At 38.5% G+C, this 19,533-nt stretch overlaps 1 protein-coding gene across 1 annotated transcript in view; it reads left to right on the top strand.

Moving 5' to 3' along the window:
• Positions 1 to 14,326: 14,326 nt before the first annotated feature.
• LOC143037749 (uncharacterized) overlaps positions 14,327 to 19,533 on the top strand; it is a 49,677-nt gene continuing 44,470 nt past the window's right edge. The window contains exon 1 of the mRNA XM_076206300.1: positions 14,327 to 14,620. Coding sequence (XP_076062415.1) covers positions 14,372 to 14,620 — 249 coding nt within the window. The 5' untranslated portion in view covers positions 14,327 to 14,371. The remainder of the gene's footprint in view (positions 14,621 to 19,533) is intronic.

Here is a 19,533-nt window from a genome sequence, read left to right as displayed (position 1 = left end):
CTGATAAACTATTGAACTTGACTACATTACCAGCAACCTCTCGGTTTATCAAGAATCCTACTCCACTCGATCTTTCTTTGTCCTTACCTCTATAGTAGAACAGGTGGTGACCATCTTGTAGTTGTATCAACTTTTCTTCCGCTCTTCAGACTTCGTTTAGTCTTACGATGTCCCACTTGATGTTGTCTAGTTCTTCCATTAAACTCTCCAGCCTGTGGTGTTCTGAGAGAGTTCTTACGTTGTATGATTTTCATTTTCTTTATGCTGTTTAATGCTTGGACAGTGCTTACGCACATTCGCTGGTACACTGCCCGTAAGCACACAAGGCAATGCGATTGGACCTTTATGAGACAATGATCCAACAGGAACGCCCGGTTTTGTTTTGGATGTACTATTCATGTTTGTTATGAAGAGGTTTTTGGCAGTAATCTCACCACCCTGCCAACAGGTTTCTGGTGAGATATTTCTCTGGTGTCACATTCATTATTTTCGGTGATGCCCTATATATTTATAGGGTTCCCAATGGTCCATGCCGTCATTATGACGGTACCCCATATATCTATGAAGAATTTCCCTGTTTGCCATCAGGGACGTGTCAGTTAGCAGTGGGTCCTGCGACTGCGTGAGCTGCTCTTTCTCTGATCTTTCTTACAGAACCTGTTCGATATGGGTGACCCTGCAGAAATTTCCTCTCTATCGACATAGTTTTTGTAATCAAATATTCTCAAGCCTATCCACCACGTCAAGGTGTCAACTCTCGGATAGGATATATATGTATATATATATATATATATATATATATATGTATACATATATATATATATGTATATATATATATACATATATATGTATGTATGTATGTATGTATTTATGTATATACATATGTATAAATATATATATGCATATATATGTATGTATATACATATATATTATATATATATATATATGTATATATATATATATATATGTGTGTGTGTGTGTGTGTGTGTGTGTGTGTGTGTGTGTGTGTGTGTGTGTGTAAGTGTTTACTTAGTTGTATTTACCTAGTTGTATTTTACGGGAAGGGGATCTATGCTCGTGGTGTCCCGTCTTCATATCTCATTTTATCTAAACTATTTTTCAATTCATGAATTGTTTTTGCACACACCCCTTTTTCGTCCAACTTGTTCCAGATGTCTATTACTCTGTGGGGAAAGCTGTTCTTTTTCAGGTCCCTTCTACAACTGTCTTGATTTTCTTTCCGTGTCCTCTTGTATTTCCACTATCCCATTTTTATTAGATCCTCTCTATCAATAGTTTCTATGCCTTTCATGATTCTATAAATAGTTATCTAATCTCCTCTCTCTCTTCTTTGTTCTAATATCTGTAATTCAAGTTTTGTTAGTCTCTCTTCATATGATAGTTCTGAGAGTGTTGGTGCCAATTTCGTAATTGCTCTTTGTATTCTTTCAAGTTTTGTTATACATTTTTTTTTGTACTTGGTGACCACATCGTTGCTACATATTGCAATCTTAGTCTTATCAAAGTGATTAGTATTTGCTTCACCATTTCTTCATCCAGGTATGTAAATGCCACTTTGATTGTTCTTATTAAATTATAAGTTTCTCCAAAAATTTTGTTTATATGCTTCTCAGGGGACATATTATTCATAATAATGACTCCCAGGTCCTTCTCATTTTCTATATATATATTTTTTTTAATTCTTCTTCTCCCAATTTATATGATCCCACTATTATTTTTTTGCTTCTTCCAAATTCTATTATACTACACTTCTTGATATTGAATTCCATCTCCCACTTCCTACTCCATTCCCATACTTTATTGAGGTCACTCTGTAGCGACTCACAATCTTCTTCAGTGTTCACTCTTTTCAACAATTTTGCATCATCCGCAAAGAAGCTCATATAATTTTCAATTCCTTCATCCATATCACTAATATATATAGCAAACATTATTGGGGCCAAAACTGTTCCTTGGGGAACACCACTTATCACTCCATCCCAATTAGAGTGTTTGTCTCTTATCACAACTCTCATTTTTCTTTCATGCAAGAAGTCTTCCATCCACTTCAGTAGTTTGTCCTGTATTCCTCCTGCAGTTTCAAATTTCTTAAGCAACTTCTTATGCGACACCTTATCAAAAGCTTTTTTCAAGTCTAGAAATGCACAATCAGCCCATCCATCTCTTTCTTGTATTACATCTATTAGCCTTGAATAGAAACACATTAAGTTTGTGACGCTTGATCGTCCTTGTCTAAATCCAAATTGTCTTGGATTTAGTACGTGTGTGTGTGTGTGTGTGTGTGTGTGTGTGTGTGTGTGTGTGTATGTATGTGTGTGTGTGTGTGTGTGTGTGTGTGTGTGTGTGTGTGTGTGTGTGTGTGTGTGTATGTTCGTGTGTGTGTGTGTGTGTGTGTGTGTGTGTGTGTGTGTGTGTGTGTGTGTGTGTGTGTGTGTGTGTGTGTGTGTGTGTGTGTGTGTGTGTGTGTGTGTGTGTGTGTGTGTGTGTGTGTGCGTGCGTGTATGTTCGTGTATGTTCGTGTATGTGTGTGTGTGTGTGTGTGTGTGTGTGTGTGTGTGTGTGTGTGTGTGTGTGTGTGTGTGTGTGTGTGTGTGTGTGTGTGTGTGTGTGTGTGTGTGTGTGTGTGTGTGTGTGTTTATGAGTCGAACTTGTTCTTGTTATAATATGAAGTTATACTGTCGGCATCTTATATCAGTGTAATATTGTCTCATGTAGGATTGTTTTCACTTAGAGGGGATTTTTCTATCCAAACATATGTTCAAATTCCCTTCCTTGGAGAATTTCAGACCCCACTGAATGATTAAGATTTACACTGGGATGTGACTCCACAGAGGTACGGATGGGTGAATGTTGGTGTAGGCGGATATGGAAGGTTGGGGAGAAGTACGGCGCGAGGGTTAGGGAATGATGGATGGGTGGCCGCGAGGTCAGTAACCTTAGCACAAGAAATTTTAACCTTGTGAAGGGTACGAGGTAGACACAAAGACATCTGTTCACTCGTGCTTTTCAAAAGATTGTTTTGAGGGGAAACAGCAAACTGCTAGAGGTGTTTCTTCCTTCATAATGAAAGTGAAGTGGACAAAAATTGTCTGTAGACGTGACCTTCCACTGTTACATGCATGTGATTTTAATTCACAGCAGTGCTATTGTTCATCCATTATAACTTTTTAGCAAATATAATAAGTTAATTGTGCGTGTATTACGTATGCAAATCTCCTTCAAAACTACCAAAATTGAAGTAGCAAAAACTTCAAGAAATATCGTACGCTTTTGACCATTAATATGTTTTTAGAGATTTCCCTTAGTTTTTCGTTTTGTTTGCAGCTTCGACTGTAGAGCCAAAAGTTGTTGTGAAGTAAATATCTACGTATTTTTCATTTCATAATGCGGCTTGAATCTAAAAATTCGCTTGTTGCTATTAGTATATTCAAGAATAAGAAAGATTCATTATACTGATATCACTGTTGCTCCGATAGGCGACCGATGCTTTAAGAAAAATTTCGTTTACCCTTTATTGTTGCGAAGAGCGTTGTTGCAGAGGTGCCTCGTGCAAGATCACGTCTTTATAGTATGGCAACCATATGAGGAGGGCAACTTACCTGCTCATTTCCAAGATTTTAGATGTGGTTAAAACTTACAAAACGACTCGCTCTTCCTCTCTGCGTGTATCTCCCCAGGCTGTGCACGGAACTAGTAACTTGGCCTGTTGCGGAGATCTCTTGATGTTAATAGAAAACAAAGGCGAATGTAGAAATAATGTAGCACACCCATATGTATTAACTGTAGATATCCCGACAAAAGTAAGTGTAAAATGACCTAGTATTATCAACTTATCAGAGGCTAATTCAAATGAATTGGCTTGCATGGAATGGGTGCTGCCTGTGTTTTCTTTCTCAAGGTCTTGCTGTTGAGGTTCCGCCTAGCATGTATTTGTGTAAGTTGCTTTGCTGGGAGCACGGAAGATATGAATGAAAAACGCAGGAAGTAGTTACGTTATGTAAAAGTAAGTGCGTACGCATGTGTATGTTTCAGTGAACGGGTGGTGGAGAGTTGCTTTTAAATCTAAAACATTAGACAAAAGTATGTCTTCACAAGACTGGTGTGCACTGTGAACACATTCATCCCTCCTGACCTCTCGTAGGGAGCCGACTGATCTGCTACGTGTTTGGTTGTTTATTGCGTGTCGTCATAGACTCCGCAAAGGCACGGGCAAGTGTATGAAGCTAGTAAGAGTGACCAAAAGCAGTACTGAACAAGTTTATCAAAGTGAGACCCTTGTTTCAAATATGCAGACGCTAACCACCCCATAAATAATCTCCCCATGTAGTGCTGGAGGGTGTATTTCTATCCAGATTTTATAGTCTTGCTCCTTCACTACGTACTTATAATATGAAATTAATCATTACTAGGATAAATACTACCACGGACAGGCTATTCTATTCAGTTTTAAGTCTAAATCGTCCAGTCGTTCCCCAGCTTTCTCATAGTATTTCATAGTATATCGCATTATATTTCTGTTGTGGAAAAGTATTATAAACGAAACGTAAAATATATTCCGGCAACTTTACAAAGTAGATAAATAGATAAACAATTGGCAAAATCCTAGCATTAATCCCTTCCATAGTGTGTAACACTTTCCCTTTTGATTGCAGTCGCCATGCTATTTCGTTCATTTCTGTGGTGTCTACCCATCCCCCCCCCCCCGCCCAGTTTTACAGGTTTGCGTGTTTGGATCAAGATCCAGGAGTGAAAGAAGACCCCCTAAGGCCATGCAAATTCTCACACTGCGCACTCCTTTTTTTCAATACTTTCGCTTCGTTTAACGAGTTACCTATTTATATAACCTGCCGTCAGGCGACTTTCTTTGGTTGGGGGAAATACCTTCCACCACCTCCGCAACGACAGGGACAACCTCATGCCTTTCGCTAAGTTTTGCGACTTTGTTATTAAGTCTACCTGCCGTCAAGCGATCCCGTTCTTCACAACGAAAGGGGAATGTGTCACTAAATTTGTTTTAAGGGGCCCATACACGTTCAAAAAAAGCGTCAAAATTTTGCATAAAAACTTTAATATCAAATTTTTGATGCAAAATTTGAGTGTGTGTATGACGTTTTGATGTCAAACAAAGATTTGAAGCAAAATTTTGATTGATCAAATCCGTTTGATATTTTTTGACGAGTCGTCAAATTTTTGATGCGTGTGTGGGCTCCTGTCAAAATTTTGATCAAACTGTTTAGTTCGCAGGTGACTGACGAGGAGACAGGATCGCCATGTCTGCGAAGGAGGCCGAAAATAATTGTTTTTATTGAAGTTTTAGGAGTGTATCGGACCTTGCCAGCCTTGCGGAGAATTAAGTCGGATGATTATAGCAATCGTGCTAAGAAAGCCGAGGCCTATGATATTCTACTGCAGAAATATCGTGAGCATTTTACTTCCGCCACATTAGAAGATCTGAAGAAAAAAAAAAAAATCGAACAAATTTTCGCAAAGAACTTCGAAAAATGGACAAAAGTGCCAAATCAGGTGCCGGAACTGAAGACCTGTACGAGTCACGGGCGTGGTTCATGTTACGGAAGTCCTCTGGTTCGTTAGCACGTAATTCTTGGAAGAGGTTGACGTGTCCGTAGGTTTCCCGTTTTAAAAACCAGTCTTTTGACCATTTCCGACGTTTACCAGGAGGTTTATCAGAGTCCAGTGCGAACACTAGTGCCGTGGCCACTGATGCATCGATGTCGAAGATTTTGACTATACTGAATTTTGATGGGAAAAACGCCTAAACGTGTGTGGGTAATTATGCATCAAAATTTTGTATCAAAGTTACACGTCAAAATTTTGATGCAAAATTTTGACGCTTTTTTTGAACGTGTATGGGCCCCTTTACCTCTTGTCCCCCTTTCCCACGACAAACACACCGTTGGTCTCACTGCGACACCCATGTCTCCGCACCCGCCCCACACACACTTTGGCTCCTATCGTCACTCCATCGATCGGGTTATATTGTGGCGTCACGAATCGGCCTTCCTTTGTCAGAACAACCGTTACGTCGTTAACCGTAACAGAAAACGCTGTGCCCAACACCAGATGGAGGATAGGTGGTTAACACCCGCCTCCACCCTCAACTGCTATTGACGATCTACAAATTTGTCCTGGCTGCCTCCAGGAGATTTTATTAAAGCGAAGGATACCGTTTGTGCAGCCAAAGGGTTATCTCAATGAACCCTTTCACTGATACTCACGACTTACACGCTTGTTCAGGCTGTCGCCAGGTGATTTCATTCGGCCGAGGGAAGGCCTTCTCTGTCCCCCTTAGGCGTATAAGAAGGGTTAAGCTTTCTCGACGCGTTGCGAGTTTCAGAGAAAGACAGAAACGCATGGAAGTACACAAATAAAGCGTCAGCCATAGCACAATAGCATGGGCCTCGCCAAATAGGTCATGGGCCAAAATCTGTGTAATCAAACTATAAGAAATTCCATTGCAATTTTCGCGAGGCAACTTTAAATTCTTGTGTGTGTGTGGGGGGGCAATTATTCTGGGTCATAGGGATGCTAAAACGTCAATATTCCCACAGTTTCAATAGCACTTTAATACACTGGTCAACAAAATTGATTAAAATAACTGTCCCACAAGCAAAAGAAGGTGAACTTGATGGAATTTTTTTTTTCTGTTGATTTCAAATATGTTTTCAGAATTTTCTATCAGGCATATTTTTTCTGTGATAGCATATTAAATTTTAAACAATCATAACTAATAAATGAGGCATATATTTCAACGAAACTTTCCTTTAAAATGTAGAAATGCATGATTTTTTAGTTATTTTGCTTCTGGGGATCCCTTTTTAGTGTCCAACAGTAATCAGCCAGCACTGAAGGGCTCCACTTCCCTTGATACCGGGATTCCATGTTCAGAATGTCCTGGGGAAACTTCTCACCGTGTTCGTCACTGATGGCGCCAATATTCGCAGGGAAAAAGTCCAAGTGAGAGTCTAGGAAGTGGAGTTTTAGGCTCATATTGCATCCCAAGGCCCTGTAGGATGCCATTAGCTCTTTTACGATTTCAGAATAGTTATTCATTTTGTCATTCCCCAAACTGTGCAAACTTTTTTAAATGAATGACAGCCATGCATCTTTTTCAATATCATTTAGCTCTTCATCAAAATTCTGGTCTCTCATGAGCTCCCTAATCTGTGGTCCAACAAAAATACCTTCTTTGACTTTAGCGTCACTTACTCTAGGAAACTTATTTTTCAAATATGTGAACCCCTTGCCAGTTCTATCCATACCTTTAAAAATTTTCTTCATCAAGCCTAGCTTAATATGCAAAGGAGGCAGATCATTTTTCTCTGAAGCAACAAGAGGAGAATTGACAACATTCTTCTCTCCTGGGAGGGTCAGAGATCGTTTCGACCACACATTCTTTTTATCATGATTTTTCTTATCACGACTGTCCCACTCACAGAAAAAGCAGCAAAACTTTGTGTAAGCCACCTGCATTCCAAGTAAAAGTGCCACAACCTTTAGGTCACCACAAATATTCCATTTATTTTCTTCCTACTTAACTTTTTGCATTAGAAACTTCATACTCTCATATTGCAGAAAAGGTTGGAGACCTTTTCCACTCATTTATACTCTCATATGTTTCCTTCATGTTGGCTGCATGGGCCATAGAAACAGAAGGACACTTATTTCCATTGTGGAGTAAAACAGCTTTCAGGATCTCTTTTGGACAGTCAATAGGCAAGCGTCACTCATTCCTGTCATATTTATGGTTAAGTTCCTCCATAACATAATATACCTCATTGCAAAACACCACAACATCCTCAAGTGAGAAAAAATGTTCAAAATCACAATCTCGCTTACGATAACAACTAACTTTGGATTCTTTCTGGAGAAGATTCCAGCCCTTTAACCTGGACGCAAGAAGTTCAAATTGCTTTTTTGACAAGCTTAAATCCCGCACAAAATCATTCAAATCTCCCTGACTCAATAAATGCGGTTCACCTGAAGAACAGATTGGCTGAAATTGCATGTCTTCTGTTTCTTTTTCCATAACCTCCTCACATGACTCATCATCGCTTAGTTCCATTTGTTTTGGAGGGTCAGGTACAGGAATGTTTTCATTGCGAGGTACTGGTCTCATAGCAGATGATAAATTAGGATATTTTACAATATGCTTGGATGTTGATGTTATACCTTTTATATTTGGTTTACTCCAAACCATGGGGATGGCAAAAGGCATATGGCGTTAACTTTTCGCCCATGCAGTGAGAAGTCTGACACAGGTTACACAACACACATGAGGGGCCCAGCTTGTATCCTGGTCCCCAACTTTGCAGCCAAAATAGTGTTCATATTTTTTTTAATCAATGGCGTGAAATACCGTCGTTATGACTTGAATGTCAATACACCGCAAATAAAGCAAAAATTGTCTGGGTGGTTTATACAGTTTCTTGGCATTGTGAAGGTGAATGGCGGGTACGCTACTGTACAATATCACAAACTTATTGCCACACAAATGCGCACTACACAACCTCACACCAACACTTCAAACACAGTACTGCCAAACGTATATCAATCTCACGCAGTGTTGCCAGATTCAGTGTTGCCTACTGATTGATTGAAATTTATCCCACGTAACACACGTAACGTAACATACCGTGGAACACAAAAACTGTGGGTGATGGAAAAAAAATTGGACATTGTTTTTGAATTTTGAATGCAAAAATACATAAAATACAGCTATTGTTTTCCTTGGGACAAATTCTTTGTTGGCCAGTGTTAGCTACAATTAATCGTATTTACGAGTGGATGTATTAGTTCTTACAGTAGCCACTAGGTGGCTACGACTCGCGTATCTTTAGTTTTTCTTAAATAATAAAACACATCTGTCTACTCCGAGCGTGTTTCACGCCTACAAGATGAGACAATGTATCAACTCTGGTTAAATTTGAAAGTCTATACTCATCTATTACCAATATTTACAAGAATTCACCCCCAAATCAAATACACTCGTTAGTTTTCATCTCTGCCACAAGGGGCTCAATTTTCCTAGTTAGTCCAGTCAGAGAAACCAAGGAAATGAGGAAATATTATTTAAAGAATTAATTAAATTGTATGATTCTAAAAAATTATCTACTCCGTGCATAGAAATTCTGCATACAAATCTTACACGAAGGATGAATCACAGAATGTGTACAGAAACTCAATCAGCATCTCTTTGTTCTTTCTACTTGACATTTTTTTTCTTCTAAATTGTCTGGACACCTTTTGATCAGGGCTTGTGACTTGATATACCTGAACTCCTTTTGAGGCTCTTCTGTACTACTCAACGTGGGAATGAAAATATATACAACAGTGAGTTTGACGATATTGCAAATTCTGATGATGAATTCTGGACTAGCCTGAAAATGTTTTTGATTTATGTTTATACATTTTATTTACTAATGACTTACAAAAGTAAATATATATCTGCTTGGTTAATGTGTGTAATTATGTGAATGATCAGTTGAATCCCTGTACCTTTCAATCAGATATTATCATATCAGTATATTTTTAAGGACTGATTAAATTCATGTAAACAATTTAAATGTATATATGTAAATAATATGATTGTAGATACAATTAATGGAGATAATACAGTATAGTTTAGGTAAAAATTTTAGTTTAAATTTCCTGATTTTGACTTATTTAATTCTTTTAATTGACCTAGGAAATATTGTATAAGATTTGTATGCAGACTTCCTATGCGCGAGGTAAAATTTTTTGAATGGAATTATACAATTTAATTACTTCTTTAAATAAGATTTCCTCATTTCCTTTATTTCTCTGATTGGACTAACTAGGAAAATTGAGCCCCTGGTGGCAGAGATTAAAACTAACGAGTGTATTTGAGTTGGGATGAATTCTAGTCAATTTTGGTAGTAGATGAGGATAGACTGTCAAGTTTAACCAAGGTATTGATACATTGCCTCACCTTGTAGGCGTGAAACACACTCGGAGTGGACAGATCTGTTCTATTTTTTGAGGAAAAGGTGGAGATACGCGAGTCGTAGCCACCTAGTGGCTACTATATGAACTAACACCTCCACTCGTAAATCTAATTAGTTGTAGCTAATTAACGTGCCATTGGAACTGTGGAGACAATGACGTTTTAGTATCACTATGACCCAAAATAAGTGCCCATTAGCATTTAAAGTTGCCTCGCGAAAGTTGCTGCGGAAAGTTGTCGCACAGATTTTGGCCCTAGGTCTAAAAGAAGTCCTCCAAAGAAGATGGCCATCTGAGGCAGAGACACTAGAAGGTTTCCAACAGATCGCTCATGACGGAAGGCACACTGGCGATAAGAGAGAAATAAACGAGCAGAACGATGCTCTATGTTCTTCTCAAGAAGTGATTCGAAACCTTTAGATAAGCGGGAAATCAAAGCTACTGGAAGATCATTGACTAGAGGCTTGAGAATGGCCATCTTTGTTTAGGAGAGGTTGAATGTAGGTGGGAGGACACCGACAGACAATCAGAAGAGGCTGCTTCGACAGGGAATCGACACAGAAGCAGAGTAGTTTTAAAAAATGACAGATGGGCTAAATACACCATTGAGACAGCAGAGACAGCAAATTTTTTTAGTGTCGAGACCAGACAGGGCAGGAAAAAACATCCTTGGATGTGTGGAAAACGTGGTAGGGAAACGCCACACATCAATATAGTCTAGCGCTTCATTAGTCGAACTGAGTATGTTCCTATGGTTCCCGATACAGCATAATTGTTAGGGGGTTTCAAATGTGCGGTGGCATTTTAGAGCCCTGTCCCAGTGATGGATAACATGGAACAAACGTGGTTAAACTTGACTTTTATAGATGTAGGATTAGAAAATGTGTGAGGAATGTATGCCTCCGTATCCAAAGGAGTCACTTGCGGGGTATACTCTATAATCACAGGTACGGAAGAAAGCAGCCATTCCACGTAACATCGCAGAAACACTACTTTACTCATCCCCTTCTATGTACCCCTCATTTCCTCATATATACTTGTACCTCAACTTCATGTAAGCATTCTGCTGAAGAGGACTACAGATAGTAGTCGAAATATACAGTTTCCCTGTATTTTCCGTTATTATTTCTCCGATAGTGGGTTTATAGTGAACTACTTGATAAGTTCTTAGCAGCACCAAAATGACAAAGGCGCCGGGGCAAAGAGAGGTGAGTGAGAGAAGAGCCCTTGGGGGCAATGGTGAAGCGAAAGAAGCGACATTAATGAGGTTATGATTGGAAATACCCAATGGAAAAAACAAAATAATAATAATGATGTTAAGCAACTACGAGAGCTAGAATGTTGGGTCTGTCTCCAAGACGGCTAGGAACATGAAGAGGGAAGTTGCTGAACCAGCTGGTCATTCAGTATAGAGAAGTGGAAGCCTCCCAACATAAATATTCTAGAATGTGCCCACCAAGAAAGTTAAATAATATTTTGGGAGAAATATAAAGCGTATGAGTATTTAGAGGAAGAGAGAACATTTACGAGAAGTTCGAGTTATACGTTCAAAAAATTTGATGAGGGGGTTAACTGAAAACGTAACTCTTTCGCTGCCTCTGCTTGGGGCGGGGGGGGGGTTCAGGGTTCCCAAAATGGGGGAAATTTGAAGCTACCAGGGGGGAAATAATTATACTACCTACGAACTAAAAAAAATCTCAGATGAATTTTATCATGTCTGAGAGAGAGAGAGAGAGAGAGAGAGAGAGAATGCCTGTTTATCAGTATATATGTACATTTGAAAAATAAATTAGTAAATAGTCACAGTGTGTTTTATCTACTCTTTCCCCCATACACATGAAGGGGGAAATCTGGATAGTTGAACTGGGTGCAGGGGGGAAATGACAGAAAAAAGTTTGGGAACCACTGCTTTAGCTAAATAAAATAGTAGAACGAGTGTTGGGGTAGCAGTGGAAGGGCTTAGTAAGGGCCTAGGAGGAAGGGCTGTTGCTGTTGATGCTGTGATGCCATCCGGCCGACTTGTGGGAAGAGAGCCCTCGACTGGACCAACAAGTCATCGAATATTTTTTTTTCTTTCTTAAGCCCTCACCAGACCTGTATCCAGATAAAATCGAATAGAGGCGGGGCAATGTACTGCGTGTCTGCCTGAGAGCTCGTCAGGCATAGCACCGCCTGACTAGAGACGAAAGGTGAATACTTAGGTTGAAGTATTTGTTTTCCATTTTATATAACCATTCCCAGTAATGTGCACAGACATTGCAAGGGACAGGTGCTTTGGGCTGGAAATTGGGCACTTCACTCTTTTGTATTATTCGTGTGTGTGTGTGTGTGTGTGTGTGTGTGTGTGTGTGTGTGTGTGTGTGTGTGTGTGTGTGTGTGTGTGTGTGTGTGTGTGTGTGTGTGTGTGTGTGTGTGTGTGTGTGTGTGTGTGTGTGTGTGTGTGTGTGTGTGTGTGTGTGTGTGTGTGTAAACTCTGTGCAACACCATTTTCCACATTATAATTTCTGAATGGTAAGAGAATGGAAAAAGCCTGTGAGAAATAATTTTTCATTTATTTTCATATATTTTTGTGAAGGGCACTTTCGGGGCACAGGGCAGAGGGGCAGGTGCTCGGACACCCCCCCCCCCCCCGCCCTGCACGGGCCTGACCATTCCTGATGAGTTTGGTGGTACAAGTAGATTCTAGGGACGATTGTTGGCCTACTAATATGTCCAATTATTTTTGGACACATAAAACTGATAAACAAATTCAGTCAGATTACCAGAAATAGTCACAACGCTACAGACGAACCACTTCGCTGACGAGCCGAGCCAAGCCTCGACTTAAGGAAATGCCGTTAAGAGCTAAGAGCAGTAAAGATGAACAGGCGAAGAAGAACCATAAGTACAGAAGACCTTTGTCCCTTTCGCTGCACATAGGGAGAGGGTTCCTATCGGTTAGATAAAATCAACTGGCACAGATGGGAGAGATTCTATGGGGGCGGTGGCAGCAGAAAGGAGGTTTAGCTGATATTACAGTGACTTCGAATGGAGTCTCCAATTATAAAAGATTGCTGATTGGCTCTGATCCGTAGGGGTGTCACCAAAGTCCCTAGAATGCTGACAAAATGAAGCTTTGCAGTCAGTATCCCAGCTAAGGAATATGGACCAGTTAAAGAGTTAATTGGTTGAACAAAGGAAGCCCGGAACAAGGGTCCGAGGGCAGGAAAGGCTAACATGAGACCAAGTGTGGTTGAAGCTTTTACTCACATCGTAGGGGGTATATTTCCAAGATGTCAGGGGGTTGCAGCTCTAGCCCACTCCTTTCCTCTCCCTACCCTTCTCGTTGCAGGAAAAAAAAATCTCCGAGTTAATTCTGACAGCCTTCAGGGGGGCTTTAATCAGCTTGTGGAAATGTGAATAGACATCAAAGGGTTAAAGTGAGGTAATGTTACTCATGTTGACTTAATGTTGGCACAAGAAATGAGACATTTGAGAAATATCGCTCTTGAAAACTGATTTTGTCTTGAGGGTGTTTGTGCAGAGAGCGATCCTTGGTTTCTTCCTGAGATGGAATCATCGACGTTTCCAGTCTTTCTGTATGATGGTAACTCTCCTTAAACCCTCGGAAACCATTTGATGATCAGTTGGTCTTACTCAGTTTCATTGTCTTTTTTCTTTCTTTTCTTTAAGGAGCTCTACTACCTTAACAAGATCTAAGCCATTGCCCACCGCTTATGAATTTTTTACCATACAGCCGCAAATAAACAGTTAGTCAGTAAACAGCTGGGGTAGGATGGTGGTGGCACACAGACAGAAAAACTCGCGTGGAGAGAGTTAATAGACAAATGAGTGTGCGTTATGTCATGGATAAGGTGCTGTAGAATCCAAATAATATGCAGCCATCAGCTGCAGTAGTTTTGTGGTCACTATCCAGAATTTTTTAAGAAACGCAATAATACTTGCATGTAAACTGGTGGTATGACTTCATGAAATATTAATCACAGTCAATGTCTATTGAATTCAAGATAAAACAACCATTGCCAGTAGAGTACAACAATATCGTATTACAATACGACTGCTAGAAAACTGACGTAAAAGTTTCTGCGGGCTAATCGCAGCTGGTCCTAATGTTCCATAAAAAGTTACGTGCGATGTATGCTATTAAAGGCAATATAGATATTATAGACACATTGAGAACATAAATTATTATATATTATTGAAACAGTTGTAATAATAAAACCATGGTCTTACAAAAAAAATAAAGATTTGATGTTATTTAGATAACATACATCGAAAAAAACATTTTCTAAACATAAGGCTCACGAGTTCCAAGCAGAAGGCTCCTTGGCTTTAACAACAAACGGCAGTGTTGTGTTTAGGAGCAATGGGGAAGGGTGTGCTTATTCGTGGGCGACAATGCTACCACCCATATTTTGCATTCCGTGTTTCCGTACCTTCATTGCCTAAGAAAGTGGCCCTTAGTATTTGGATTCTTTTGCTATCATGCATTGTGTTGACAAGTGCTATTATCCAGGATGAGGCAATGTGTCATGGGGCTGAGGGAATATGTCATTATAATGTTTCAGGATTGTGCGATGAAGTTTCCAAAGATGACATAAGCTGTGATCATCAGGTGAGAGATTATGTTATAGTAACCAACCTGTTCGTTTACAGGAACCCATTCATTTATATTAACATGGGCTGTGATCATGAGGTTAGACATTGTTTTCGTACTCAGCCTGGTCGTTTACAGCAACTTATTCATTTACATTGACATAGGGGCGAAATGGGTAGAAACGGATTATCAGATCATGATAAGTTGACCATGTTAGAAATTGATTTCCCTATATATTGCACAGGGAGGTGAGATCACTTGGACATCAGTCTATATGCATGTGGCAAAGACATTGAGATCTTTGAAATCTTCACATACTTTGGTATTGTAGTGCATAACGGGGGGTCATGTCAGGAAGTATTTCAAAGGATTGGCATTACTCATAGTGTTATTCAAGCAGAGTATATGGTATTGTCAATATTTATGTAGGGGGACTAAGATCATAATCTTCAAGTCACTCATGCTCCCTGTCTGGCTATATAATTTTTTATATGGGTCTGAGAAATGGACATAGAATGCTGACTTGAAGACGTATCTTGATGTCTATGATACAAAATGCCTTTGAAGAATCATGGAGTATTACTGGAATGACTTTGTATCAAACCAGAGGAGACTGTACTGTGAGAATTAGTCTAGGTCAGTTACCAGCTTAATTCATGAACATCAACTATAGTGATATGGGCATGTGGCACATTTCTCTAATATTGATCATACTCACAGGGTTATCTTCACAAGAGACAACCCTTGATGGAGGAGGCAAAGGGGACATTCTTAGAATTCATAGCTGGAGCAAGTTGATCACGTCTGTTGAGAGTTGTTTAGAGTGGGAAGGGTGACTACATGGGACCTTGCTCAGAGGGGCCTTGGGGCTGGTGTTGGTATGTGACAGAAGTACCATGCTCCCTGATATACACTTCCAATTGATGATAATGCATTGCATGAGGGACTGTCCTTGGTATTCAAGGTTACACTGTGTTGACAGTGTCTTCATTACTGTAATGATATATATGTATTTACATATATACATATATATATATATATATATATATATATATATATATATATGTGTGTGTGTGTATTTTACCTAGTTGCATTTTACGGGAAGTGGAGCTATGCTCGTGGTGTCCTGTCTTCATATCTCATTTTATCTAAACTGTTTTTAAATTCATGTATTGTTTTTGCACACACCACTTTCTCATCTAACTTGTTCCAAATGTCTATAACCCTGTGGGGAGAGCTGTTCTTTTTCAGATCTCTTCTATAACTGTCTTTCTTGATTTTCTTTCTGTGTCCTCTTGTATTTCTATCATCCCATTTTATTAGATCCTCTCTATCAATAGTTTCTATGCCTTTCATGATTCTATAAATAGTTATCAAATCTCCTCTCTCTCTTCTTTGCTCTAATGTCTGTAGTTCAACTTTTGCTAGTCTCTCTTCATATGATAGTTTTGAGTGTTGGTGCCAATTTTGTAATTGCTCTTTGTAGTATTTCAAGTTTTGTTATACATTTTTTTTGTACTTGGTGACCACATTGTTGCTCTTCCAAATTCCATTATACTACACTTCTTAGTATTGAACTCCATCTCCCAGTTTCTACTCCATTCCCATACTTTATTGAGATCACTCTGTAGTGACTCACAATCTTCTTCAGTGTTCACTTATTTCAACAGTTTTGCATCATCCGCAAGGAAGCTCATATAACTTTCAATTCCTTCATCCATATAATTAATATATATAGCAAACATTATTGGGGCCAGAACTGTTCCTTGTGGAACACCACTTATCACTTCATCCCAATTAGAGTGTTTGACTCTTATCACCACTCTCATTTTTCTTTCTTGCAAAAAGTCTTCCATCCATTTCAGCAGTTTGCCCTGTATTCCTTCTGTAGTTTCTAATTTCTTAAGCATTTCTTATGTGGCACCTTGTCAAAAGCTTTTTTCAAGTCTAGAAATGCACAATCAGCCCATCCATCTCTTGTATTATATCTATTAGCCTTGAATAGAAACATATTAAGTTTGTGACGCATGATCGTCCTTGTCTGAATCCATATTGCCTTGGATTTAGTACGTTTTTTTTTTTTTCTAAATGCCTTACCCATCTACTTTTGATAATTCTTTCACAAATTTTTGCTATCGTGCTTGTTAGAGAGACTGGTCTATAGTTTGTAGGGTCTTCTTTGTTTCCCCCTTTATATATAGGTACTATATTTGCTCTTTTCCAATCTTTTGGAACTTTTCCTTTTTTCAATGAACTGTTTGTATTTTGTCTGCCAGTTCATTCCTGCATTCTCTCAAAATCCAGTTTGCTATTTCATCTGGTCCATGTGATTTTCTGACGTCAAGATTACTCAAGTGTTTCATTATTTCATTCCTTGTTACTTCTATTTCTTTCATAGGGGGGACTTTCTCCTCCCATTTGATATCACTAGGTTGTATGTTCTCCCTTGTAAACACTGTTTTAAAATGCTCGTTCATAATTTCTGCCATTTCTATTTCCTCTGTGTATTCAACTCCTTGTCGTAGTTTCTCTAAATCTTGTTTGTTTTTCAGTTTGTTGTTTACAAATCTGTAAAATAGTTTTGGTTGGTCTTTACATTTTTCTATGACATCTTTTTCGTATTTTCTTTTTTCTTCTCTGCACACTTGTACATATTCATTTCTATAACTAGTATATATTTTCCATTTTTCAGGTCTTTTGTATTTTTTCCATTTTGTCCAAGCTTTATCTCTTTTGTCTTTTAACTCCCTACAACTTTTGTTGTACCAGCACTTTACATATTCTTTTTCTTGCTTTTGTCTTGGGACATACTTTTCCACTCCTTTATAAATTCTTGTCAAAATATTCCATTTCTCTTCCACTGTTGTTTCCTCTCTGTATATTCTTTCCCAGTCTTCTTTTAGAAAGAATTCTCTTATTTTATCAAAATTTGTTTTTTTCATACATCAATCTTCCTTTTCTATATTGTTAATTTCCTTTTATGTATTTTTCCTCATTTAGTTCCATTTCAATCAATATGTGGTCACTTTTACTTATTGGTGTCTTATATTCAATCTTTTCCACTATTTCAGGTTCTGATGTGATTATTTGGTCCAGTCTCGATGGTTCTTCTTCATTTCTATACCTAGTGTTCTCTTGAATCCATTGCGTCATTGTATGGTCAATAATCATATCAAATAGTACATTTCCCCATGAGTCGTTTCCACCCTTTACTGTCATCTCTTCCCAGTAGACTTCTTTACAATTAAAGTCACCCATTATAACTATTTCTCCATCTTCCATTATCTTATTTAATGTTATTCTTGTGTCTTCTAACATACATTTATGTTCTCTCTCTTCCCACGAGGCTGTTTTAGGAGGTACATAATTTATTACAAACTTTCTGCTCTTCCTATCTCTGTCTTCCACTTCCATCATAATCATCTCTACTCTATTTTTTCCATATGTGACATTCCTCACATTTATATCCTTCTTAGTCAGGAACATAACTCCACCCCCTTGTTTTACCTCTCTGTTTCTAATCCAACAATTATATGCACCATGTCCTACACTGTTGGGTGGTAGTGGACCTTTAAATTTTGTCTCCACAATTCCTATTATGTCCGGTTCTTTTTCTTTCAGGTAATCATTCAGTTCGTTCAAGCCTGTTATTAAGCCATCTATATTTGTGTAAGACATTTTCAATTTTCTGCTACTTCCATTGTGTTTTCTGTTCCCCTTCTGTTTTTCTCTGCTATGTACCATTTTCTCACTTTCATATTCACTACTCTCCAATAGAATTTCTCTTTTTCTGTCTCTGTTCTTTTCTCGTCTTTTTCCTTAGCTTCTTGTCTTTTTGCTTTCTCATCCTCTCCTCTTTATTCATTTCTCTTTTTATCCATATCTGTTTAAATTGTTCACTGTTTGCTAGTTTCCCTGTTTTTGCTAAGATATTCTCTGCTGTTGTTTGTGACCTGAATTTGATCTTAATTGGTCTGGTCTTATCTGTATTGTATTTCCCTAGTCTATATATTTCTTCTATTTCTTTCCCTGTTTCTGTTCCATCTTCTAGAACTACCTCCAATATCTTATTTACTTTCTCCTTTTCCTTTATTCTTGTAATCCAATTTGTATTATACTTCTCTTCCATCCCCAATATAATTATACATTTCTTTTTATCCACTAAGTCTCTCACTATATTCTCTTCCTCCCTCATCACTTTAATGATTGTGTCTTTAGTTTGATCTTTCATCTGTTGTGCCACTATATCCTTAAATACAATTTTGTTATTCTCTTGGACTTTTTTCCAACCCTGTACTTCTTTTGCTATGGATTCTTTATTCTCTTTATTATTCCTCTTTAATTCTTCATTCTCATCATTTACTTCTTTTAACTGTCTTTTTAATTCTTCTATTTCTTTAGTTACGATTTGGTTCTCCTTCTTTAACTCTTCCAATTTATCAACTCTCTGCACTATCCGTGTAAGTTGACCGAACCTACTCTCCCAATGTTCGGTCATTTTCTCTAGTTTTTCTTCTAGACTTGCTAATCGGGGGAGGTTGGCATCCCCCCCCCCTCATTAAATCCATGGAAATTATTATTTTCACTTTCCATTGTGTTGTTCTTATCTATATTTCTAACCTTAATGCTTTTACTGATATTTTCGATTTCCCCTGTGTCGTCAGCAGACCTCTTGTTTATATTTTTTCTGCTGTCAGGGAGAGCCCATTCGTCTCCCTCATTTCCTTCCATTTCCCACAGTAATCCCTCCCCTTTCATCACCGTCCCACTACACCACGAGCTTTCCCCTTCCCTACTAATACAAAAAAGTATTCCCTAGTAGTTGAAATCCACGAAAATTGCGTTTTTTCCGGAGTTCCAATCTTTGACGTCAATCTGACGAGTGTGTTTTTACCTAGTTGTATTTTACGGGAAGGTGAGCTATGCTCGTG

This window comes from Oratosquilla oratoria, chromosome 23, assembly GCF_046742065.1.
Source record: "Oratosquilla oratoria isolate Oo_2021 chromosome 23, ASM4674206v1, whole genome shotgun sequence".
NCBI classification, from domain to species: Eukaryota; Metazoa; Arthropoda; class Malacostraca; order Stomatopoda; family Squillidae; genus Oratosquilla; species Oratosquilla oratoria.
Note: the sequence above shows the minus strand (reverse complement) of the source record. Positions and strands in the feature narration are given on the sequence as shown.